This window comes from Pygocentrus nattereri, chromosome 14, assembly GCF_015220715.1.
Source record: "Pygocentrus nattereri isolate fPygNat1 chromosome 14, fPygNat1.pri, whole genome shotgun sequence".
In the NCBI taxonomy this organism is placed as follows: Eukaryota; Metazoa; Chordata; class Actinopteri; order Characiformes; family Serrasalmidae; genus Pygocentrus; species Pygocentrus nattereri.
In genome coordinates, this window is record NC_051224.1 from 22,470,772 (window position 1) to 22,493,518 (window position 22,747).

General features: G+C 40.6%; 1 protein-coding gene across 4 annotated transcripts in view; it reads left to right on the plus strand.

Moving 5' to 3' along the window:
* Positions 1 to 18,967, plus strand: part of grna (granulin a) — a 37,485-nt gene extending 18,518 nt beyond the window's left edge. For 2 of the 4 annotated variants that reach the window (XM_037544860.1, XM_037544861.1), the window contains exons 11-25: positions 111 to 264; positions 1,349 to 1,446; positions 1,889 to 2,042; positions 2,307 to 2,404; positions 5,849 to 6,002; positions 6,349 to 6,446; positions 6,940 to 7,093; positions 7,440 to 7,537; positions 8,031 to 8,184; positions 8,531 to 8,628; positions 9,122 to 9,388; positions 11,569 to 11,859; positions 12,299 to 12,529; positions 13,710 to 13,937; positions 17,318 to 18,967. In XM_037544860.1, the coding sequence (XP_037400757.1) occupies positions 111 to 264; positions 1,349 to 1,446; positions 1,889 to 2,042; positions 2,307 to 2,404; positions 5,849 to 6,002; positions 6,349 to 6,446; positions 6,940 to 7,093; positions 7,440 to 7,537; positions 8,031 to 8,184; positions 8,531 to 8,628; positions 9,122 to 9,388; positions 11,569 to 11,859; positions 12,299 to 12,529; positions 13,710 to 13,937; positions 17,318 to 17,461 (2,421 nt within the window). In that variant the 3' untranslated portion in view covers positions 17,462 to 18,967. The remainder of the gene's footprint in view (positions 1 to 110; positions 265 to 1,348; positions 1,447 to 1,888; positions 2,043 to 2,306; positions 2,405 to 5,848; positions 6,003 to 6,348; positions 6,447 to 6,939; positions 7,094 to 7,439; positions 7,538 to 8,030; positions 8,185 to 8,530; positions 8,629 to 9,121; positions 9,389 to 11,568; positions 11,860 to 12,298; positions 12,530 to 13,709; positions 13,938 to 17,317) is intronic. The other 2 variants (XM_037544864.1, XM_037544862.1) reach the window with 2 other exon arrangements.
* The last annotated feature ends 3,780 nt before the right edge of the window (positions 18,968 to 22,747 follow it).

Sequence of the window (22,747 nt, forward strand, 5' to 3'; positions counted from 1 at the left end):
CGTTTTATAATCACATCGCAGCCAGTTTAAGCCTCTCCATCAGTTCAAACTGAAGTAAAATCACAGTGAATCTTCAGTGTGTGTGAGGTTGTGTTGTGTGTTCATTACAGGCCGTGTGCTGTGATGACTTTGTGCACTGCTGTCCTCATGGGAAAAAGTGTAACGTCGCTGCCATGACATGTGAGGACCCCTCAGGTTCCGAGCCCTGGCTGGAGAAGAAGCCCAGCCGACCAATCAGAGGACGGAAAGTTCCAAAGACCAAAGGTACGTTAAGAAGAACTCACTGTTTCCACCTACATATCTCTTCTGGTCTATTATACTGCCATTAAAGGGCCGTTCCACCAATATTTCTGAAGTCAGTCATTTAAAGTGGTTTGATGTGAAATAAAACAGTTCCATAAGGACTCAACAAGGTCCAGCCCACAACACAAGGTTCTTTTTCTTTAACTTACTGTTAGACATTCAATTAACTCTGAATTTTAAGGCAGAATGACAACTTTTTTACCAACCAGCAGTTTTTTTTATGATGCATTACTGAATGGCTTTATATGAACTTAATAATCTGATTATCATCAGATTTCAGCATTTATTTGATTATTCAAGTGTTCAGGTATACAACACACTCAGTTCAGAGTTAAGAAATCTGATAAAGAGGCTGGATTTTAGCTCAGTATCCGGATTTCTCAATGCATGTAAACTCTTACTCTGACTTCGTTTGGTTTTCTCAGTTTGCCCATGTGTGAAAATAGGCCATTGCAACAAAAATAGCAATCAGCAATTAACACGACACCTGCGAGATATCAACAAAACACTAGAGTAACGCTGAAACCGAATACATGCTTGACAAAATGAAGAATTTGAATATCCTTCATCTTCTAAATGATGTATGTTTAGATTTTCAGATAAAGTGGGACGTAGTTTGAGGTTTACTTTAAGTTTACGTCATGTCTTCTTCAGTGAGTTTATTGGCTGGTTGTAAAGCAGAAACCTGATGACCGTCTTACTCATGTAGACCCAGAGTTTGCCATTATCTGATTACTCAAGTGCATAAAAACACACGTAACCAGTTACTGACACAGTCTGGTTTTCTGCAGTTATCAGACTATTAAGTTCATGTAAACACACTCATTGAGAGCAGTTCTCAGTGTCTTTCCCCAGAACTGGTGCCTTTCACATCAGACCACTCTCACTTCCTATCACCACACTTTAAAAGTAGTTTTGGCCTGCTGAAGTGCAGAAAAGTCGGTGGCGTTTTTCTTTGATACATTACACTGAATGAAAATATGTCCATCGTAAAATGAGACTTCAGTATCTAAATTATCTCTGCCTCGTCCTCTTGTGTCTTTAGGTGCTGATGTTCCCTGTAACGACACTGTGGCCTGTCCTGATGGAGACACGTGCTGTAAGACCGCTCAGGGAGATTGGAGCTGCTGTCCTTTACCTGAGGTACCTGAGTCTCAGTACTGGACTTTTTTTTTTCCACATCACTGTTTATCAGCTGAAATAAAGGCTTATATTACACTGTGGGTCTTTTCCTGCTCTCAGCTGATAAACTCTTAAACTACAGGGTCGTATTTCAGCTTCTAATCTTAAGAGTTATTATTACAGATAATTATTTAGAATCTGCTATAAATTATTCAATATCCACTATAGTTTATTATCTGCTATGAATTATTTAGTGTCAACTTTGAACGATTCAGTATCCACTATGAATTCTTCTTCAGTGAGCATAAATTATTCAGTATCTACTATGAATTATTCTGTAAAGAGCATAAATTATTCAGTATCTGTTCAGAAGTTTAAGCCTCTCCATCAGTTCAAACTAAAGTAAAATCTATGCACAGTGAATCTTCAGTGTGTGTGAGGTTGTGTTGTGTGTTCATTCCAGGCTGTGTGCTGTGATGACTTTGTGCACTGCTGTCCTCACGGGAAAAAGTGTAACGTTGCTGCTGGGACATGTGAGGACCCCTCAGGTTCTGAGCCCTGGCTGGAGAAGAAGCCCAGCCGACCAATCAGAGGATGGAAACTTCCAGAAACCAAAGGTACGTCATGAAGAACTCCGGAATCAGGCAATGTATTCCTAACCATTTCATGTAGTAACTTTCTGTGAGGGAGCTTTTAGAGGTGTTAAACTCTTCACGTGTCTGGTTCCTATCACCACAATTTAAAAGTAGTTTTGGCCTGCTGAAGTGCTGAAAAGTTGATGGAGTTTCTCTTTGATACATTACACTGAATGAAAATATGACCATCTTAGAATGAGACCTCAGTAACGAAATGATCTCTGCCTTGTCCTCTTGTGTCTTTAGGTGCTAATGTTCCCTGTAACGACACTGCGGCCTGTCCTGATGGAGACACGTGCTGTAAGACCGCTCAGGGAGATTGGAGCTGCTGTCCTTTACCTGAGGTACCTGTGTCTCAGTACTGGACCACTTTTCTCCACATCACTGTTTATCAGCTGAAATAAAAGCTTATATTACACAGTGGGTCTTTTCCTACTCTCAGCTGATAAACTCTTAAACTACAGGGTCGTATTTTAGCCACTATTCTTAAGAGTTATTATTAGATAATTATTTTGAATCTGCTATAACCAGCCATTAGGGGTGTACTTTGTGTACTTCTGGTGCCGGTCCCAAGCCCGGATAAATGGTGAGGGTTGCGTCAGGAAGGGCATCCGACATAAAACTTGTGCAAAAACTATCATGCGGATCACAAATATGATTGCCGTACCGGATCGTTCGAGGCCCGGGTTAGCAACGACTGCCTCCGGTGCTGTTGACCAGCAGGGTACCGGTGGAAATTGGACTACTGTAGGTCGAAGACCATCAAAGAGGAGAGGAGGAAGGCGGGTTAGAAGGCAGCGAGAGAGAAGGAAAGGCAGGAGTGTGGAGCTTAGAGTAGGGACTCTGAGCATAGGGACAATGACTGGTAAAGGCAGAGAGCTTGCAGACATGATGGAGAGAAGGAAGGTAGATATTCTGTGTGTCCAGGAGACCAGATGGAAAGGAAGCAAGGCCAGGAACATTGGAGGTGGTTTCAAACTGTTCTATCATGGTGTAGAGAGGAAGAGAAATGGAGTAGGGATAATCCTAAAGGAACAGCTTGTGAAAAGTGTTCTGGATGTAAAGAGAGTGTCAGAGAGGATCATGAGTCTGAAGTTGGAGGTTGATGGTGTGATTTTGAATGTTGTGAGTTCATATGCACCACAGGTTGGTTGTCAGTTAGAGGAGAAAGAGGAATTTTGGAGTAAGATGGATGAAGTGGTAGATGGTGTCCCTAGAGAGGAGAGATTACTGATTGGTGCAGACTTCAATGGACATATTGGTGAAGGGAACAGAGGGGATGAAGAGGTGCTGGGTATGTATGGTGTGAAAGACAGAAATGCGGAAGGTCAGATGGTTGTAGATTTTGCAAAGAGAATGGAAATGGCTGTGGTGAACACATATTTTCAGAAGAGGGAAGAACAGAACACAGGGTGACATACAAGAGTGGAGGGAGGTGCACACAGGTAGATTATATCCTTAGCAGGAGATGCCACCTAAAGGAGATTGGAGATTGTAAAGTGGTGCCAGGGGAAAGTGTAGCAAGGCAGCATAGGGTGGTTGTCTGTAGAATGATATTAGAAACAAAGAAGAGGAAGAGGGAGAAGACAGAGCCAAAGATTAGATGGTGGAAGCTGAAGGAGGAGGATGGTTGCAGGCAGTTCAGGGAAATATTGCAACAGGCCCTTGGGGGCAGTGAGGAGCTACCTGAGGACTGGGAAACTACAGCTAAGGTGGTGAGAGAAACTAGCAAAAATGTGTTGGGTGTTTCGTCTGGTCAGAGGAAAGAAGACAAGGAAAGCTGGTGGTGGAATGAGGAAGTCCAGGAGAGTATTCAGAAGAAGAAGGCAGCTAAGAATGGTGGCAAAGGCAAAGGCTCAGGCCTATGATGAGCTGTATGAGAGGCTGGACAGTAAAGAAGGAGTAAAGGACTTGTATCGTTTGGCTAAACAGAGAGATAGAGCTGGAAAGGATGTACAGCAGGTTAGGCTGATAAAGGATAGAGAGGGAAATGTACTAGTGAGTGAACAGAGAGTGTTGAGTAGATGGAAGGAGTACTTTGAAGAACTAATGAATGAGGAAAACGAGAGAGAGAGGAGGACAACGGGGGGAGAGATAGTGGATCAGGGAGTGCAGAGAAATAGTAAGGTGGAAGTGAGGGCAGTTTTAAAAAGGATGAAGAATGGAAAGGCAGTTGGTCCAGATGACATACCTGTGGAGGTATGGAAATGTTTAGGAGAGAAGGCAGTGGACTTTTTAACCAGGTTGTTTCACAAAATCCTGAAGAGTGAGAGGATGCCTGATGAGTGGAGAAGTAGTGTACTGGTCCCCATTTTTAAGAACAAGGGTGATGTGCAGAGCTGCAGTAACTACAGAGATATAAAGCTGATGAGCCACACCATGAAGGTATGGGAAAGAGTTGTTGAAGCAAGGCTAAGGCGAGAGGTCCAGATCAGTGAGCAGCAGTTTGGTTTCATGCCCAAAAAGAGTACCACAGATGCAATTTTTGTGTTGAGAGTGTTGGTAGAGAAGTACAGAGAAGGTCAGAAGGAGCTACATTGTGTCTTTGTGGATCTAGTGAAGGCATATGATAGGGTGCCAAGACAGGAACTGTGGTACTGTATGAGGAAGTCAGGTGTAGCTGAAACATATGTTAGGGTGGTGCAGGACATGTATGAGGATAGTGAGACAGTGGTGAGGTGTGCAGTTGGAGTGACAAATGGTTTCAAGGTGAAGGTAGGGTTAAATCAGGGATCAGCTTTGAGCCCCTTCTTGTTTGCAATGCTGATGGAAAGGTTGACAGATGAGGTCAGGCAGGAGGCTCCATGGACCATGATGTTTGCAGATGACATTGTAATCTGTGGTCAGAGTAGAGAGCAGGTGGAAGAGAATCTGGAGAGGTGGAGGTTTGCACTGGAGAGGAGAGGAATGAAGGTCAGTAGAGACAAGACGGAATACATGTGTGTGAATGAGAGGGAGGCAGGTGGAAAGGTGAAGATGCAAGGAGTAGAGGTTGTAAAGGTGGATGACTTCAAATATCTTGGGTCAACCATCCAGAGCAATGGACAGTGTAGAAAAGAGGTGAAGAAGAGGGTGCAGGCAGGATGGAGTGGGTGGAGACGGGTGTCAGGGCTGATGTGTGACAGAAGGATAGCAGCAAGAGTGAAAGGGAAGGTTTACAAGACAGTAGTGCGTCTTACTATGATGTATGGTGTGGAGACTGTGGCTCTGTCTAAAAGACAGGAGGCTGAGCTGGAGGTGGCGGAGATGAAGATGCTGAGATTTTCGTTGGGAGTGACAAGGATGGACAAGATTAGAAATGAGCAGATCAGAGGGACAGTGAAGGTGGAGCAGTTTGGAGATAAAGCCAGAGAGGCCAGGTTGAGATGGTTTGGACATGTGTTGAGGAGGAATAGTGGATATATTGGTCAAAGAATGTTGGAGATGGAGCTGCCGGGTAGAAGGAGAAGAGGTAGACGTCAGAGAAGGTTTATGGATGTAGTGAATGTGGACATGGAGATGGTTGGTGTAAAAGTAGAGGAGGCAGTGGATAGGGCAAGATGGAGGCAGATGATCCACTGTGGCGACCCCTAAAGGGAGCAGCCGAAAGAAGAAGAAGATTTTGAATCTGCTATAAATTATTCAGTATCCACCATAGTTTATTATCTGCTCTGAATTATTTAGTTTCTACTTTGAATAATTTAGTGTCTACTATGAATTATTCAGTGTAAACTAAAAGTAAACTAAAGTAAAATCTATGTCCACTGAATCTTCAGTGTGTGTGAAGTTGTGTTGTGTGTTCATTACAGGCCGTGTGCTGTGATGACTTTGTGCACTGCTGTCCTCATGGGAAAAAGTGTAACGTCGCTGCTGGGACATGTGAGGACCCCTCAGGTTCCGAGCCCTGGCTGGAGAAGAAGCCCAGTCTACCAATCAGAGGACGGAAACTTCCAAAGACCAAAGGTACGTCATGAAGAACTCACTGTTTCCACCTCATTAAAGGGCAGTTCTGCCAGTTTTTGTCAGTCATACGGAGTGATTTGATGTGACATGTATTGAAGAGAAACTGACATTTTTATGGTGCCTCATTGAGAACAGTTCTCAGTCAGTGTGTTTCCCCAGAATTGGTGCTTTTCACATCAGACCACTCTGGGTGACTTTCTTTGCATCTTAAACATTTCATTTTGCAGAAATACTGAAAAGTCAGTGGAGTTTCTCTTTGATACATTACACTGAATGAAAATATGGCCATCATAAAATGAGTCGTCAGTATCTAAATTATCTCTGCCTCGTCCTCTTGTGTCTTTAGGTGCTGATGTTCCCTGTAACGACACTGCGGCCTGTCCTGATGGAGACACGTGCTGTAAGAACGCTCAGGGAGATTGGAAGTGCTGTCCTTTACCTGAGGTACCTGAGTCTCAGTACTGGACCACTTTTCTGCACATCACTGTTTATCAGCTGAAATAAAGGCTTATATTACACTGTGGGTCTTTTCCTGCTCTCAGCTGATAAACTCTTAAACTACAGGGTCGTATTTCAGCTTCTAATCTTAAGAGTTATTATTACAGATAATTATTTAGAATCTGCTATAAATTATTCAATATCCACTATAGTTTATTATCTGCTATGAATTATTTAGTTTCTACTTTGAATTATTCAGTATCCACTATGAATTATTCAGTATCTACTATGAATTATTCAGTATCTACTATGAATTATTTAGTGTCTACTTTGAATTATTCAGTACCTACTTTTAATTATTCAGTATCTACTATGAACTATTCTGTAACAAGCATAAATTAGTCAGGAGTTTAAGCCTCTCCATCAGACCAAACTAAAGTAAAATCTATGCCCAGTGAATCTTCAGTGTGTGTGAGGTTGTGTTGTATGTTCATTACAGGCCGTGTGCTGTGATGACTTTGTGCACTGCTGTCCTCATGGGAAAAAGTGTAACGTCGCTGCTGGGACATGTGAGGACCCCTCAGGTTCCGAGCCCTGGCTGGAGAAGAAGCCCAGTCTACCAATCAGAGGACGGAAACTTCCAAAGACCAAAGGTACGTTATGAAGAACTCACTGTTTCCACCTCATTAAAGGGCAGTTCTGCCAGTTTTTGTCAGTCATACGGAGTGATTTGATGTGACATGTATTGAAGAGAAACTGACATTTTTATGGTGCCTCATTGAGAACAGTTCTCAGTCAGTGTGTTTCCCCAGAATTGGTGCTTTTCACATCAGACCACTCTGGGTGACTTTCTTTGCATCTTAAACATTTCATTTTGCAGAAATACTGAAAAGTCAGTGGAGTTTCTCTTTGATACATTACACTGAATGAAAATATGGCCATCATAAAATGAGTCGTCAGTATCTAAATGATCTCTGCCTTGTCCTCTTGTGTCTTTAGGTGCTGATGTTCCCTGTAACGACACTGCGGCCTGTCCTGATGGAGACACGTGCTGTAAGAACGCTCAGGGAGATTGGAAGTGCTGTCCTTTACCTGAGGTACCTGAGTCTCAGTACTGGACCACTTTTCTGCACATCACTGTTTATCAGCTGAAATAAAGGCTTATATTACACTGTGGGTCTTTTCCTGCTCTCAGCTGATAAACTCTTAAACTACAGGGTCGTATTTCAGCTTCTAATCTTAAGAGTTATTATTACAGATAATTATTTAGAATCTGCTATAAATTATTCAATATCCACTATAGTTTATTATCTGCTATGAATTATTTAGTTTCTACTTTGAATTATTCAGTATCCACTATGAATTATTCAGTATCTACTATGAATTATTCAGTATCTACTATGAATTATTTAGTGTCTACTTTGAATTATTCAGTACCTACTTTTAATTATTCAGTATCTACTATGAACTATTCTGTAACAAGCATAAATTAGTCAGGAGTTTAAGCCTCTCCATCAGACCAAACTAAAGTAAAATCTATGCCCAGTGAATCTTCAGTGTGTGTGAGGTTGTGTTGTATGTTCATTACAGGCCGTGTGCTGTGATGACTTTGTGCACTGCTGTCCTCACGGGAAAAAGTGTAACGTCGCTGCTGGGACATGTGAGGACCCCTCAGGTTCTGAGCCCTGGCTGGAGAAGAATCCCAGTCTACCAATCAGACGACGGAAAGTTCCAAAGACCAAAGGTACGTCATGAAGAACTCACTGTTTCCACCTCATTAAAGGGCAGTTCTGCCAGTTTTTGTCAGTCATACGGAGTGATTTGATGTGAAATGTGTTGAAGAGAAACTGACATTTTTATGGTGCCTCATTGAGAACAGTTCTCAGTCAGTGTGTTTCCCCAGAATTGGTGCTTTTCACATCAGACCACTCTGGGTGACTTTCTTTGCATCTTAAACATTTCATTTTGCAGAAATACTGAAAAGTCAGTGGAGTTTCTCTTTGATACATTACACTGAATGAAAATATGGCCATCATAAAATGAGTCGTCAGTATCTAAATTATCTCTGCCTCGTCCTCTTGTGTCTTTAGGTGCTGATGTTCCCTGTAACGACACTGCGGCCTGTCCTGATGGAGACACGTGCTGTAAGAACGCTCAGGGAGATTGGAAGTGCTGTCCTTTACCTGAGGTACCTGAGTCTCAGTACTGGACCACTTTTCTCCACATCACTGTTTATCAGCTGAAATAAAGGCTTATATTACACTGTGGGTCTTTTCCTGCTCTCAGCTGATAAACTCTTAAACTACAGGGTCGTATTTCAGCTTCTAATCTTAAGAGTTATTATTACAGATAATTATTTAGAATCTGCTATAAATTATTCAATATCCACTATAGTTTATTATCTGCTATGAATTATTTAGTTTCTACTTTGAATTATTCAGTATCCACTATGAATTATTCAGTATCTACTATGAATTATTCAGTATCTACTATGAATTATTTAGTGTCTACTTTGAATTATTCAGTACCTACTTTTAATTATTCAGTATCTACTATGAACTATTCTGTAACAAGCATAAATTAGTCAGGAGTTTAAGCCTCTCCATCAGACCAAACTAAAGTAAAATCTATGCCCAGTGAATCTTCAGTGTGTGTGAGGTTGTGTTGTGTGTTCATTACAGGCCGTGTGCTGTGATGACTTTGTGCACTGCTGTCCTCACGGGAAAAAGTGTAATGTCGCTGCTGGGACATGTGAGGACCCCTCAGGTTCTGTGCCCTGGCTGGAGAAGAAGCCCAGTCTACCAATCAGAGGACGGAAACCTTTGGATAAAGTGAAAGGTCAAAACACAGCAGCCAACGTGAGCTGTGACTCCAGCCATTCCTGCCCACCGTCCAGCACCTGCTGCAAGGATGTGGAAGCAGACTGGAGCTGCTGCCCTTTCACTCAGGTACCTTTCTCCCTGTCCGTTAACGCCTGATCCTGTGTGAGTAAGCAAATGAGAAAGTACTCAGAGAATTTTGAATTTTATGGCAGCTGATCTTGGGAAAACAAAGGCAGGCTTGTTAGCCTCCAGACTTATCAGATTATCTTAGACTCATTTGAGTTCAAATGACTCTTCTAGTCCTTTTTATTTCCATTATTAATTATTTCTCATTAAAACATTTGCAAGAGAATTGAAAATAAAAAGTCATTGCATATTTGTTTGGTTACAGGAACTAAGAGAAAAGCAGATGAAAACATTTTAAATACAGAAGATGTATTATAATAATACACACACACACACGCACTAAGCCGCTTCTCCCTCAGGGTCACAAGGGGGGTGGGGGGATGCTGGAGCCTATCCCAGCAGTCATCAGACGGAAGGCAGGATACACCCTGGACAAGTCGCCAGTCCATCGCAGGGCAGACAGACAGACATACACAATCACACCCAGGAGCAATGTAGCATGTCCAACTGGCCTAACTGCACATCTTTGGACTATGGGAAGAAACCGGAGAACCCGGATTAAACCCACTAGCCAGAAAACCTAGCCAGCAGGCCAGGACTAAATTTGAGGAAAAAAACACATAAGTGAAAACAGAAAGAAAAAAACATTTGAGGCAAATGATACAGGCAAATTCACTGGCACATTGATACTGGAGGATTTTTAGCTCCATCAGCTTTTAGATTGTTAGCCTTGTAGCTCCTGTGCTAAACTAAAGAAGAAAACTTCAGAGACCAGCACATCATGGCTGACTGACTACATTTGGGTAAGAGGGAGAACAATTAACTTAGATTTATCACCAAACTACTCTAAAGGAGACCAGTCACACAGGCTGTGTTTACATGCAAGGATTGCTGCCAGTCTGATTGAATACATCCTGATAATAGATTAAGACTGAGGTGTTTATATTCTCGCTCAACAGCCTAATTGAATATCTCTGTTTACATGCTCACTACAAGTAATCTGATCCAAAATTACACAGATGTGTAGAAAACCACTTAGTGTAGACGTTACCATGACAACGAACATAACGTTGTGCATCACGATTCCAGTCAGAGTGAGATGAGCAGCGCTTGTGTTTTTAATTGCTTTAAAATGATGTCAAACTCAGGAAAACGTCCTTCACGTGTCCTCATTAAAGAAGGCTGAGAGGAAGACATCGTGTTCTGAGACACATAAAATGGACGTCCATCCCACCACCGTCTTTTAAAGATCAGGGCATAAACTTAGTCTCCTCTGTAGACCAGTTTCTGCTCCGCCATGCTGAACATTATAAACTTTCACTATGATGTGAGATACATGATGAGAACGTACTTAAACTTTCCAATAGAGAATGTAATCAGATACAGGCGTTTACACAGATATTAATCTTCTATTTAATGGATTATTTACAGGATTACCCACCTTGTTCAATCAGACAGAAAATGTATTCCAAATGGCCTAAATAGTCTATTCTGATGTTTACATGGGCATATTCTATTCCGATTCAGCCATTAGTTGGATTATTAACGGATTATCAGGCTGCATGTAAATGTGTCTGCTGTCAAAAAGTCTTGCTTAATTTTACAGACTTTTGATTAAATGTTCAGAGCAAAACTCATGACATTCTATAGATATTGAAGTGTTCTGTTCCAGAACCTATAAAACCCAAGTCGTTAATCACCCAGAGTTCCTTTGCACTGTTTCAGTAGATGGTGGCGTGGCTGTATTGACACTGCACCGATGTGTCCACGCCCCCTTGTGTAGCAGAAGTTATTGAACACTGCAACTTCGGTAGGGATCTATGACTTGTGTGCATTTTTATTCTCAGTCAGTATGACAACAGTTACAACACGTTCCTGTACTACAACCTGAGCTGTGACAAAACATGTCTTTTGTTCTGATAAACGTTTGCACATGTTCAAACCCAGAAGATTCAGCATCAAATCCAGACTGAAACTGGTGGACTATTTCCACTGAAACATGCCAGACACAGAAAACCCGAGCTGAGTCGAGACTATTCCTCTTTAAGAGCAGCTCATATCAAAGTCCCCTTGAAATCATCTAATAGTGACTGTAAATTCCAGCCATTCTTACAGGCATTGATTTGTAGTGTCTACTGCAGCTTTATGCTGAATTGTCCCCTACACCAATTTTTCCACAGGGTGTGTGCTGTAAGGATCATTTACATTGCTGCCCTCATGACACTACCTGTAACTTCAGAACGCTCGCCTGCGACAAAGGCGACACCTCTGTCCCGATGGCCATGGTAGTCAAAGCTTTTGGACGGCCAGCACAGAGGAAGGAGAACGAGGAGGTGAAAGTGGAGAAGAAGCCAAAGAAGAACGAAGGAAATGGCAGCATTCAGTGTGATGAACACCATTCCTGTCCTGATCACACAACCTGCTGCTTCATCAGCAAAACCCAGAAATGGGGATGCTGCCCTCTGCCTAACGTGAGTGTACTGTATGAATGAACCTGTCCATTCACAACTCACATATGTACTGTGAGATTGGACACCCTTTACAGAATGCTGAGAAAAGTCCCCTTCAACCTGATGAGAAACTGTAGTACAGACTCGGTTTATATTATAATACCTACATGTCGAGCCAGTTATTCATTCAGCCTAATGAAAAACATCATCATGCTTGTTGTATTTACACACTGCAAGTATTATAGTTAAGTTTTGGTTGTAAACAAAAGAGTTAAATTCTTGAAAATATCTATGGTAAATGATCCAATCAGGACTTTTGTCTCTGTGGTATCTACATAGATACAGCCAAGCAAGTCCTCCCATTGGTTTGGCCTTCAGGATCTGAACTGAAGTCAAATTGTAATAGATTTTTCTCACCTACATCAGGTTTTTTTGTCTCTCTCTCTGTTAACTCTCTCAGGCTGTGTGTTGTAAGGATGGAGAACATTGCTGTCCAGAGCAGTATAAGTGTGATACGTCTCAGACTTCTTGCATTAAGGGTGATGTGGTCATTCCCTGGTACACTAAAGTGGCAGCTGAGAGCAGCCCTGACCAAAGCGCTGTCAGGTGTGACTCACAGACAAGCTGCCCCATTGGCGCCACCTGCTGTAGGCTTGGGACAGGAAAATGGGGCTGTTGTCCTCTTCCTGAGGTAAGTGTCTTTGTAAGTTTGTGTGTGTTTACAGCCAAATATTCCCAGTTTTTTTTTTCAATATTATTTTATTTTATATTTAATTGTTTTACATAAAAAGCACATTTATAAAAATACAACACAAGTAATATGTTGAATTTACTTGATTCAAATGCGTGCATAATTTCCATATGAATAAAATATATGACACAACAGTTATTACCATAGCACTGTGTAAATATAGTACTATTTTTTAATGTCAAAATATTGTACATGTTTGAATAATCAATGTTAAAGTTAAAATTAGGTTTAAAGGAATTATTTAGTAGTCATTCAGCCAAGAATGTTTGGTCTTCAAAATTTGCTTCTTTAGTATTAGCATTGGAGCTATGAGCCTAATGTTGCCACCATACGCTAGAAGTCAATAGTCCCAAATTCTTTTCATAAATACATCCTCAGAACGTCTCTAAATCCGCTTTTACTGCATCCAGCTCTTCATTAAGGTCCCACAGACTTGACGATGTAGTTTATTACCTACAGTGAGCTACTAAAATGAACAAAACATTACCATCCAACTGAACACAGCTGACGGTTATTCAGCTACATGGTACTGTTTTGGTGTTGTGCTGGATTCCGCCTCCCGTGTGTGTGTACGTACATCATACAGGTATTGGGACTCCATATTGCAAGATTTCTGTTGTGTCTATTGTTAGTCGTCTCCAGTTCTGTTCAATTCAAGTTTAAGCAGTTAAAAATAAACAACAGAAATTATAGATATAATCAATGCACACAAATGGGAGTCCAGCTACACGGTGGAGTTTTGTTCATTTTTGTAGCTCGCAGTAAGTCATACTGTGTCCTAAACACACAACTACAAGTGTGCATGACCCTAATGAAAAGCTGGATGTGGTTTCAGTGGGTTAAGAGAAATTTTGGGGATGTATTTGCATAGAACATTTGGGTGACTATTTGACTTCTGGTGTGCTGGTGTGACATTTCTGACTAACTGCATCAGGGATGAGTGGAAAATTCTAAGTTAGGTGTTTCAACAAACCATTCTTTAACTTATTTGTGGAGTAATGAAGTGGAAGACCTCCGTAAAGATCAGTGTTTGAGTAATTGTTCTTCATATATTATTAATCATCCTGGAATTTATTACATATTTTTCCACTACAGTTTCTCTCTCATTATGAACCCTCAGGCCACCTGCTGCCCAGACAGAGAGCACTGCTGCCCTAAGGGCTACATGTGTGATGAGGACTCGAGATCTTGTGTGAAGACCATCCTACTTCAGGTGGAGACGGTTCCCTTAACACACATCAGGCACCTGCATAAGGACATACAGTGCGGAGGGGGATTCATCTGCAAGGACACTGAGGCCTGCTGTAAAACTTCTCGGAGCACCTGGGGCTGCTGCCCGTTTGCAAAGGTAAGAGCTCTGAATAAAGATATTTAAGCTGAGTGCTCAGGGCTACTGATCTGCACCAGTCTGTTTCATGCAGATTCAGTGCATTTCAGCAAAATTTGCCACTTTAAACAAGACAATTTTGGGAGGGTAGGGGTTTCCTGCCAGCAGAGCATTCAGGCATTATTCAGTCCTACCTGCAGATGTAACGTTTAATGATTGTTTATAGGCCAATCAGGACTAAGATCACGTTACCGAAATCTGAAAGAGAGCCACTATTCAGCAGTGGTGAAGTTTCACTTTGCATATTCAGCCATACATAGATAGATTTTTTAGACTTTATTGATCCCAAAGCTAAATTGAATTTCCATACATTAATGCTGTTGAAAGGAGATTGAAATAAAGTTGTACATTAGCACTGTTAGCAAGCTTCCATTTAGTTTGTGCCTGAAATTGATGTAGAACATCTATGGACTGTAACCACTATGAGAAATATGACGTCTACAAATTGCAATGCAAGCGGCAACCGTAGGGGTCCAAGCACTTTACGCCATTATGGAGCCAGTATAGGCCTTTCAGCAGATACAACACAAACAAAGAGCAAAGTTGTTAAAACTGCCTCTATTTATAACACACACACAAAAAAAGTACTAAACTGTCACTGGGGCAGTTTCCCTCTTATTGCTGAGGTGGTTCCCTAAAGGGTACATCTCAGTACCTAAGGAACATAACTGTACCTTAATCCACTGATATTATATTTTCTAAATTGTACTGACTCCACACTCCCTGTCTCATCTCCAGGCTTTTTAATTTATTGTTTTGTTTTAAAACATTAGGTTATGAAAAAGTACAAAATACGTACATTTCACAATTGGACCTTAAAACCAATGTTGTACCTTTTGAGGGAAGATTTACACTGTTTGTACCTTGACCACAAAAATGTACCTGCACAGCAGCACCTTTATTTCTAACAGTGTAGACGTGGCTTCAAAAAAAGAGACTCCTGCCAAAATTTGTACATATTCGTACATGTTGACCTGGGTATGGCAAGCAATATATTGCAAAAAATCAAGAAAGTATTTGTATTTGCATAACTGTTGAACTCAATGAGCTAACATATTCTACACAAATCCCTGTATTGAATTTGAGAATTTCTGAATTTCTATGTTTAAATCATAGGCATACAGGCAGCTGGTTTGTGAACTTTTTCAGCTTTTATGTTTAAAGACAACAGTAAGATAACAACATCATTAGCCTTTTGGTTTGACTGGTTATTACTGGGATATAAGTCTCTATGACTTGTTGACCGCATTAGCCTCGTAGTTCCAGTCCTAAAACTAAAGAATTTCAGACACCCAACACGTCTGGGCTGGTCAACCACATTAACAACAAAAAGGAGATGATGTAATTGTGCATAACTGAAACAGCATTATCAGTCTGAATTTTGTCTCTCCTTTGATCTATATGTAAAAGCTACATTATCCTTTAAGTACTAGTCGTGGAAAAGTGACTTTATGCCGTAGAGCACTAGCTAATTCTCACTTTCACACCCAGCATGTCCAGTTGCTCATGCAAACCACTTTAGAGATAATGCTTGTTATCTTGTTAATGACAGGTTATCTTTGGCTCCACTGTTCTCTAATTCATTCATCACTTTCTTGTGCATGAATGAAAATAGTCGGGAGTGACATTGTTTAACCACAGTGATGACAGTAGTGTATGGGATTCAAATGGAAGTCAAATTTGAGACCTGCCCCATGACTATATCTCTGTTTACTCTTGTGTGAATTATAAAAAGGGCTCTAAAAGCTGATTGGTTGAGCCACACTGAAAGCCTCGTAAAAAACTCAACATGCACACAGCGACACTCATCGGGTGAATTTTGTATTAATGCATCAAGTTATTAGAAAACATTAAAACCATTAAAAAGCTTGTTCAGTGAATGCCCAACACCTAAGAGTGTTAAAATTATACATAGCCTTTCATGATTTAGTGCTTTAGTGTATATATACTCTTTGTTCACTTTATTAGAGACACTTATCATATGGATGCACTCGCTAAAGTGCTGAGAATCCACCCAAATAATACCTGCTCTATGGGGGTCATGTGGGGTCCTGACCACTGAAGGACAGGGTAAGAGAGGGCAACGAAGTATGCAGAGAAACAAATGGACTACAGTCTGTACTTGTAGAACTACAAAGTGCAGTATTATATTATATTATATTATATTATATTAGTCACGTGTAAAGGTTTGAACACATCCTCTATAGAGACACACTTCTGTACATTTTTATGCGCAATCACTGTTTATTTGCTGAATTTAACATACTGGGGAAAATTGAAACTTTAAATGTGCATTGCACAAAAGTTTTGGCACAAATTATATTTGTTTATATTTAGTTTTTTCTAATATATTAATATTGTGCACTAAAAATTGTAGAAAATGGCATATTTAAGTTTGTTGTTTTCATTTCATCAAAATCAACAAAACAAACCAAACCAACGAAACCAGCAACTAAAGCAAATTTATACCTGGGTTGTTCAGATCTTTTCATATGCCTGTATATATACACTGATCAGGCATAATGTTATTAGCACCTCCCTGTTTCTACGCTCATTGTCCATTTTATAAGCTTCCGTTCTATTGAGGTGCACTTTGTAGTTCTACAGTTACAGACTGTAGTCCATCTGTTTCTCTGCATGTTTTGTTAGCCCCCTTTTACCCTGTTCTTCAGTGGTCAGGACCCACATAGACCCTCACAGAGCATGTATTGTATGGGTGGTGGATCATTCTCAGCACTGACGTGGTGGTGGTGTGTTAGTGTGTGTTGTGCTGGTATGAGTGGATCAGACACAGGAGTGCTGCTGGAGTTTTTAAACACTGTCCACCCACTGTCCACTCTATTAGACACTCCTACTTTGTCAGTTCACCTTGTAGATGTAAAGTCAGAGACGATGGCTCATCTGCTGCTGCACAGTTTGGGTTGGTCATCCTCTAGTCCTTCATCAGTGTTCACAGGATGCTGCCCACAGGACGCTGTTGGCTGGATATTTTTTGGTTGGTGGACTATTATCAGTCCAGCAGTGACACTGAGGTGTTTAAACACTCCAGCAGCACTGCTGTGTCTGATCCACTCTTAATAGTACAACACATACTAAATTGCCACCACCACTACGTCAGTGTTACTGCAGTGCTGAGAATGACCCACCACCTAAATAATACCTGCTCTGTAAGGGTCCATGGAGGTCCTGACCACAGAAGAACAGGGTAACAAAGTATGCAGAGAAACAGATGGACTACAGTCAGTAATTATAGAACTACATATATATATATATATATATACACATGCACGTTATTTATATTATATTTCTCATCCCTGCTCTGTCCCTCCTTCTCCCTCCAGGCTGTGTGTTGCAGTGATATGAAGCATTGCTGTCCAGCTGGATACAACTGTGGAGAGGGCGGCGTTTGCACTCAAACAACGGGCTTCAACTGGGACCACTGGCAGGTGTTCTTCTCCAGGAAGAAGCGAGCGCTCCTCGTATAAACCCTGCCGAGGATGTCCTACTGATTTAGAACTCACACACATGTACATACACTGTCCTTTAAAAGTTTGAGTGTGTTTTACCCTTTTTTTTACACTTTCTAAGTAAATTCCAATTTTTGTTGATACTTTTCAGCAGAAGTAGGTTGTTAGTATAAAACAACTTTATACAAATGATTTGAGTATATTTAATGACTTCATGCTTATCAAAGTGTCTTGGGTGGTATGAAGAGCAGACAGCACTAGCACTAGTAATTAAAAAGCACATATTAAAACTCTTTTGGTCTAAAGGTGGATTAAGTATCTGGAAGGTTTGAGTGTCAACATCCCCCAGAGCAAGGGCATACAGTGCATGGCCTTTGGTTTTATTCTCAGGGTTGGGCTTTTATCAGCGGTTTCTGAAGATAACTGACAAAGAAAACATGCTTATTTGTTTTAAAAACTTCCCAAACTTTTGAAGGACAGTGTAAAACCATAGATATGTCATTTACACATTAAACTAATCAAAATCTGGCATCATGCTTATAGATATGGAGATTACAGTTGATTTTTTTTTTTTTTTTTACAAAGGAATTAAGAATCTAAGGGCTGAGTTTCATTCTGAAGATTTGTTTGCACTATTGAGCCATCTCATATTGTACTTAAATTTCCAAGTTCTTAGAAATAATTGAGCCATTTAAAGTCACCATCCAACAGTTTTTTTAATCATCATCATCATACTTTGTCATTTTTGTCAGATTTTAATTTTAAAAACATTTCTGCAAAATGTAAACATAATAATTCAGAGTGGTTTTGATGTGCAAAGTCTGAGACATTGTTTTATGATAGGTTTGACAATTTTTGGGCCTAAAAAAATTACTTTTAAATCCATTCTTGGTGGAGGTGTACATGCAGGGTGTTGTGAGGCAATTTATTTTTTCAGATTATGCATTATTTTACCACCATTACATCACATTACATTTACTATTACATTAAAACCTCAGAAATCTTGTGATTTTGGAGGGTAAATAAAATGTTAAATTTAAAAAGTAAATAAAGGTTTCTCTGCAATGAACCCTTTCACATCAAACCACTGAATGAATTTGCTTACATCTCAACAGCTGAATTATGCAGAACATTTGAAAAACAAGTGGGATTCCCCTTTAAGTCCATGTTGAATAGTGGATGCCATCTAATGGTTTTTACTTTGGTCTTAAATGCACTTTCCTCAGGAGGTGCGTTTATTTTGGCTGAATTTCTTCTTCAGTTTTCCAGCACACAGCACTGCTTAATTGAACTCTCTGAAATAATAAAACACAAAACACACGTTGTGTCATGATGAATTTGACTGTAAAGAATGATTATTTCCCAAATTACCAGCAGTGTGGCCAGTGTGGTCTTCTTAACGGTATTACACTGACTTCATGTACAGTAGTTGAATTGTTGTTGATCAGAACGTGTTGAGATGCATGAGGAAGCTGAATGTCCAGTGCCTCCTGAAGTTGAATTAAAAATATGACACCATTTCAAGGACTTGTGCTGAAGTTTATGCTCCTGCTACAACTCACTCACTTAAAGGGCCTATGTCCTACATTTTTCTTCCTGAGGTCCTCTATATACCCAAAACAGTCAAAATTCATGTTTAGATTTTCCAACATTTTTTTATCTCTTAGAAATAAATTGGCTGTTTTCATGACACCACAAAAATGGTGAAATGAACCATCTATTGAATTATTACTTAAACATGCTAAAAATGTTTTCATGTGTTTTTGTTATTTAAATTTGCTTACATAACAGAAATATTTGAAAATATATATATTATATTACATTTGGTAAATTTTTGCCATTTGCTTACAATGCACAATTGTACCATAGCACCATAAAATAAAAAAATAAAAATGTCAAGTCAAGAGACTTTTATTGTCATTCCATCTAAGTACAAGTATACAGTGGGGTGACGTATCATAGCATCATAAAAAATCATTTTTCTATAAAAACACATTCCACATTTTAGAGGGTCACTGAGTGGTGGGGTGGCATAGGTGGTGCTGATAGCAAGGGGGAAAATCAAAGACTGGAAAAAGCTCAGTAAAACGTGGCGTTACCGGCTGGGCGAGGAATAAGAGCTCCTCTTACTACAGAACGTGTTCAGCTTTCACTCTAACCACAGCTACTGGACTCTGCACTCTCAGATATCCTCTAAACTGAGCCATTTTAGCATCAGTTAGCTGGAACCGAGCCTGTGCTGTGTGGTATGATTGGCCTGCTAACTAAGCTCTTGTTAGCTTAGCCAAAACGCTACAGTCTCAAACACTACAGAGCAGATTCGAGTTCAGCTTTCTGTCACTCCCAACACCAGTCACTCCACTTTTACTCTCTCAGACATTCATTTTTATCACCTACACTTGAGTCAGTTAGTCAGAATCAAACCTGTACTGCTTGCATACGTTCATTTACGGATCCAAACACCACAGAACAGGTTTAATTTAGCCTTTCTGTCCCTTCAGAGCCAGCAGCAGCACTTCAGTCCCTCAGATTTAAATCATGATCATCTAAACTTGCAAGAATCCAACATGTCCTGTGGTGAGCAGAGCTGTTATCATGCTAGCTATGCTAATGCTATTTGGTAAACACGTAAGTGAACTACTCCTGATTTTTTCTTCTCTATTTCATGCAGGATGAGACTCGTAACATATCACATAGTGTCAGAAGCACGCAAGCAAGTCTATTTGAGATAATAGAATCTATTTGAGACATGGTTTATAGCAAGCGAATGACGATAAACTGGCGGGGTATTAGTTTCCATTACGTGATAGCTACACGTCGCTGTAGTCGAAACAAAACCTTCATTTTTGGCGTTTTCAGTTTTTGATATAATGTGAAAATGCCAGCTGTTCATTTACATCGTGTGTACATATCATGATGAATGGACCAAAAGAAACAGCACCAATTGACTTTTTCCTTCTCCTGTAAAGTTACCATTTTGGAGATGCTAGGTTTTAGTGATATGATGCTCAGGTGCTACAAGTCAATGAGCAGAATTCAGACACCAGCACAACAGGCCTGATTGACTACATTCAGTGTAAGGTAAAAGGGTTAAACTGTATTTTATTTCAGGCAAACCATTGCTTTAGGAGTGTAACTGGTCTCAGCAACTCATGAAAAAATGCAATTACATAATTCTTTTCTGTGTTGGCTGAGAATGGACATTATCTGAAAGTCCCTCCTGTCTGTATTATATTCCCTGAGTACAAAGGTTCACCCCCACCCAGGGCGTGACGTCTAAAATAAAGAAAGGAAAGTAAACAGGAGAGGTGCCAAGCGCAGCTGTGTGATCTAAACAGACGTTTCCTTGTGCACTCTCTGTAGTCCACCTGCTCTGCTCAGGTTCATGGAGCTGAAACATATGGTGGACATTGAAGCTAAAAACATTCAGCGTGCTCCAGTTGAATACAGCGCGTTGAGGGGGGAACAGTTATTGTAGCTTTTTTAATGCTCCAAGCCAAAATGTTGAAAATATTCACTTCAAAGGCCTTAAAGGGGAATTCCACCAATTTCTTTTTAACATTTCCACTATCAAAGGGTTACAATGTAAACAGAATCATTCAGAGCCGTTCAGAGGGGTTTGGTGTGAAACGTTCTGTTCTAGAGAAACTTACAGAGTCAGAACTGTTCACAGTGGTGGTGATAGGAACCAGACGTCCACCTGTAAAAGTTCCCTCAAGGAAAGTTACTACAAGAAAATGGCTATGAATTCAATCCCTGATGTCTGAGACACTGTTTTCTGATCATTTTGAGAAAATTTTGTGCCAAAATTATTTTGTTTTTAAAGCCATTCACAGTGGAGGGATACACACGGGGCCTTCTTCTTCTCCTAAGCCACTTCTCTTTCTGGGTCACAGGGGGTGCTGAAGCTTATTCCAGCTGTCATTGGGCAGAGGGCAGGATGCATCCTGGACAGGTCGCCAGTCCATCACAGGGCAAACAGACAGACACGTTCACACACACCTAGGGCCAGTTTAGCATGTTCAACTGGCCTGACTGCATGTCTTTGGACTGTGGGAGGAAACATGCAAACTTCACACAGAAAGGACCCTGGTAACCCAGCGGGGGAATCGAACCCAGGCCCTTCTTGCTGCGAGCCCACCGTGCCACCGTGCTGGCCTTCACATGGGGCCTTGTAGGGCAAAATAGTCCCCCAAAGAAAGCATTTTTTTTTACATTGGTCACTATTTTACCATCATCAGCTTATTAATACCATTTAATACCATCATCGGCATATTAAAACTCAGAAGACACCTGAATGAGATACCAAATAAAATGTCTATATTTGTGCTGTAGTCATGGCGACTCCTGGTTGCCATCACCACCACTGTAAAGAAATCTGACATTTCACTACAAAGCTCCATTTCTCATCAAAATGCTCTGCAGAACTTTGTTTATGCCCCGCGACCCTGAGGGAGAAGCGGCTTAGAAAATGGATGGACTTTGTTTACACCTTAATTATGTCACAACTAGTGACATCATTGTCAGCTAGCAACAACGCCATCAGCAAGTTTATTAACATGGACACATATAACATGATGCTGTATTTGTTTAAGTGATACTTTTTTAATCCCACAAACAGAGAAATTTAACTCATCCATGAAGTAAATACACACACACTTGGGGGCAGTGAGCACACTTGCCCAGTGCGGTGGGCAGCCCTGTCCACAGCACCCGGGGAGCAATTGGGGGTTAAGTGTCTTGCTCAAAGACACCCCAGTCATGTGCTGTCAGCACTGGGGATCGATCCGGCAACCTTCCGGTCACAGGGCCAGTTCCCCAACCTCAAGCCCACGAATATGCGTCCTGTACAACTGCTTTGTGTTGCTAGCATGGTTGTGTTCACATCCACTGTGTTTACTTTGTTTGTGGTCTTTTCATGCAGATATTAAAGAATAATGAAATCCTGTTGGTTCATGACATTCAGCTTTAGCTTTATGATATAATCCATATCCAATAATTAGAATAATTCTAAAAAGTAAACAACCAAGATGAATGAATCGCTCCAAACAGCAGAGGAATCAAATGCATACTGCTGTAAGATTCTTGTATTATTCATCTTTCTGTATTATTATTCGGGCCTGTACTTTCACATGTAACACCAGTTGTTTAGATATTCTTCAGAAGTGCTTTGTTAAAATGGTCACTTCAGCCAACTGTGTAAACTCTTGTGCACTTTTCCAAAAACTTCAAATACTCAATGTGTATGAAGTCAACCATTTTCAAATAAGCCCGTTTATTTTCTCCTTTACACACAATCGTCTT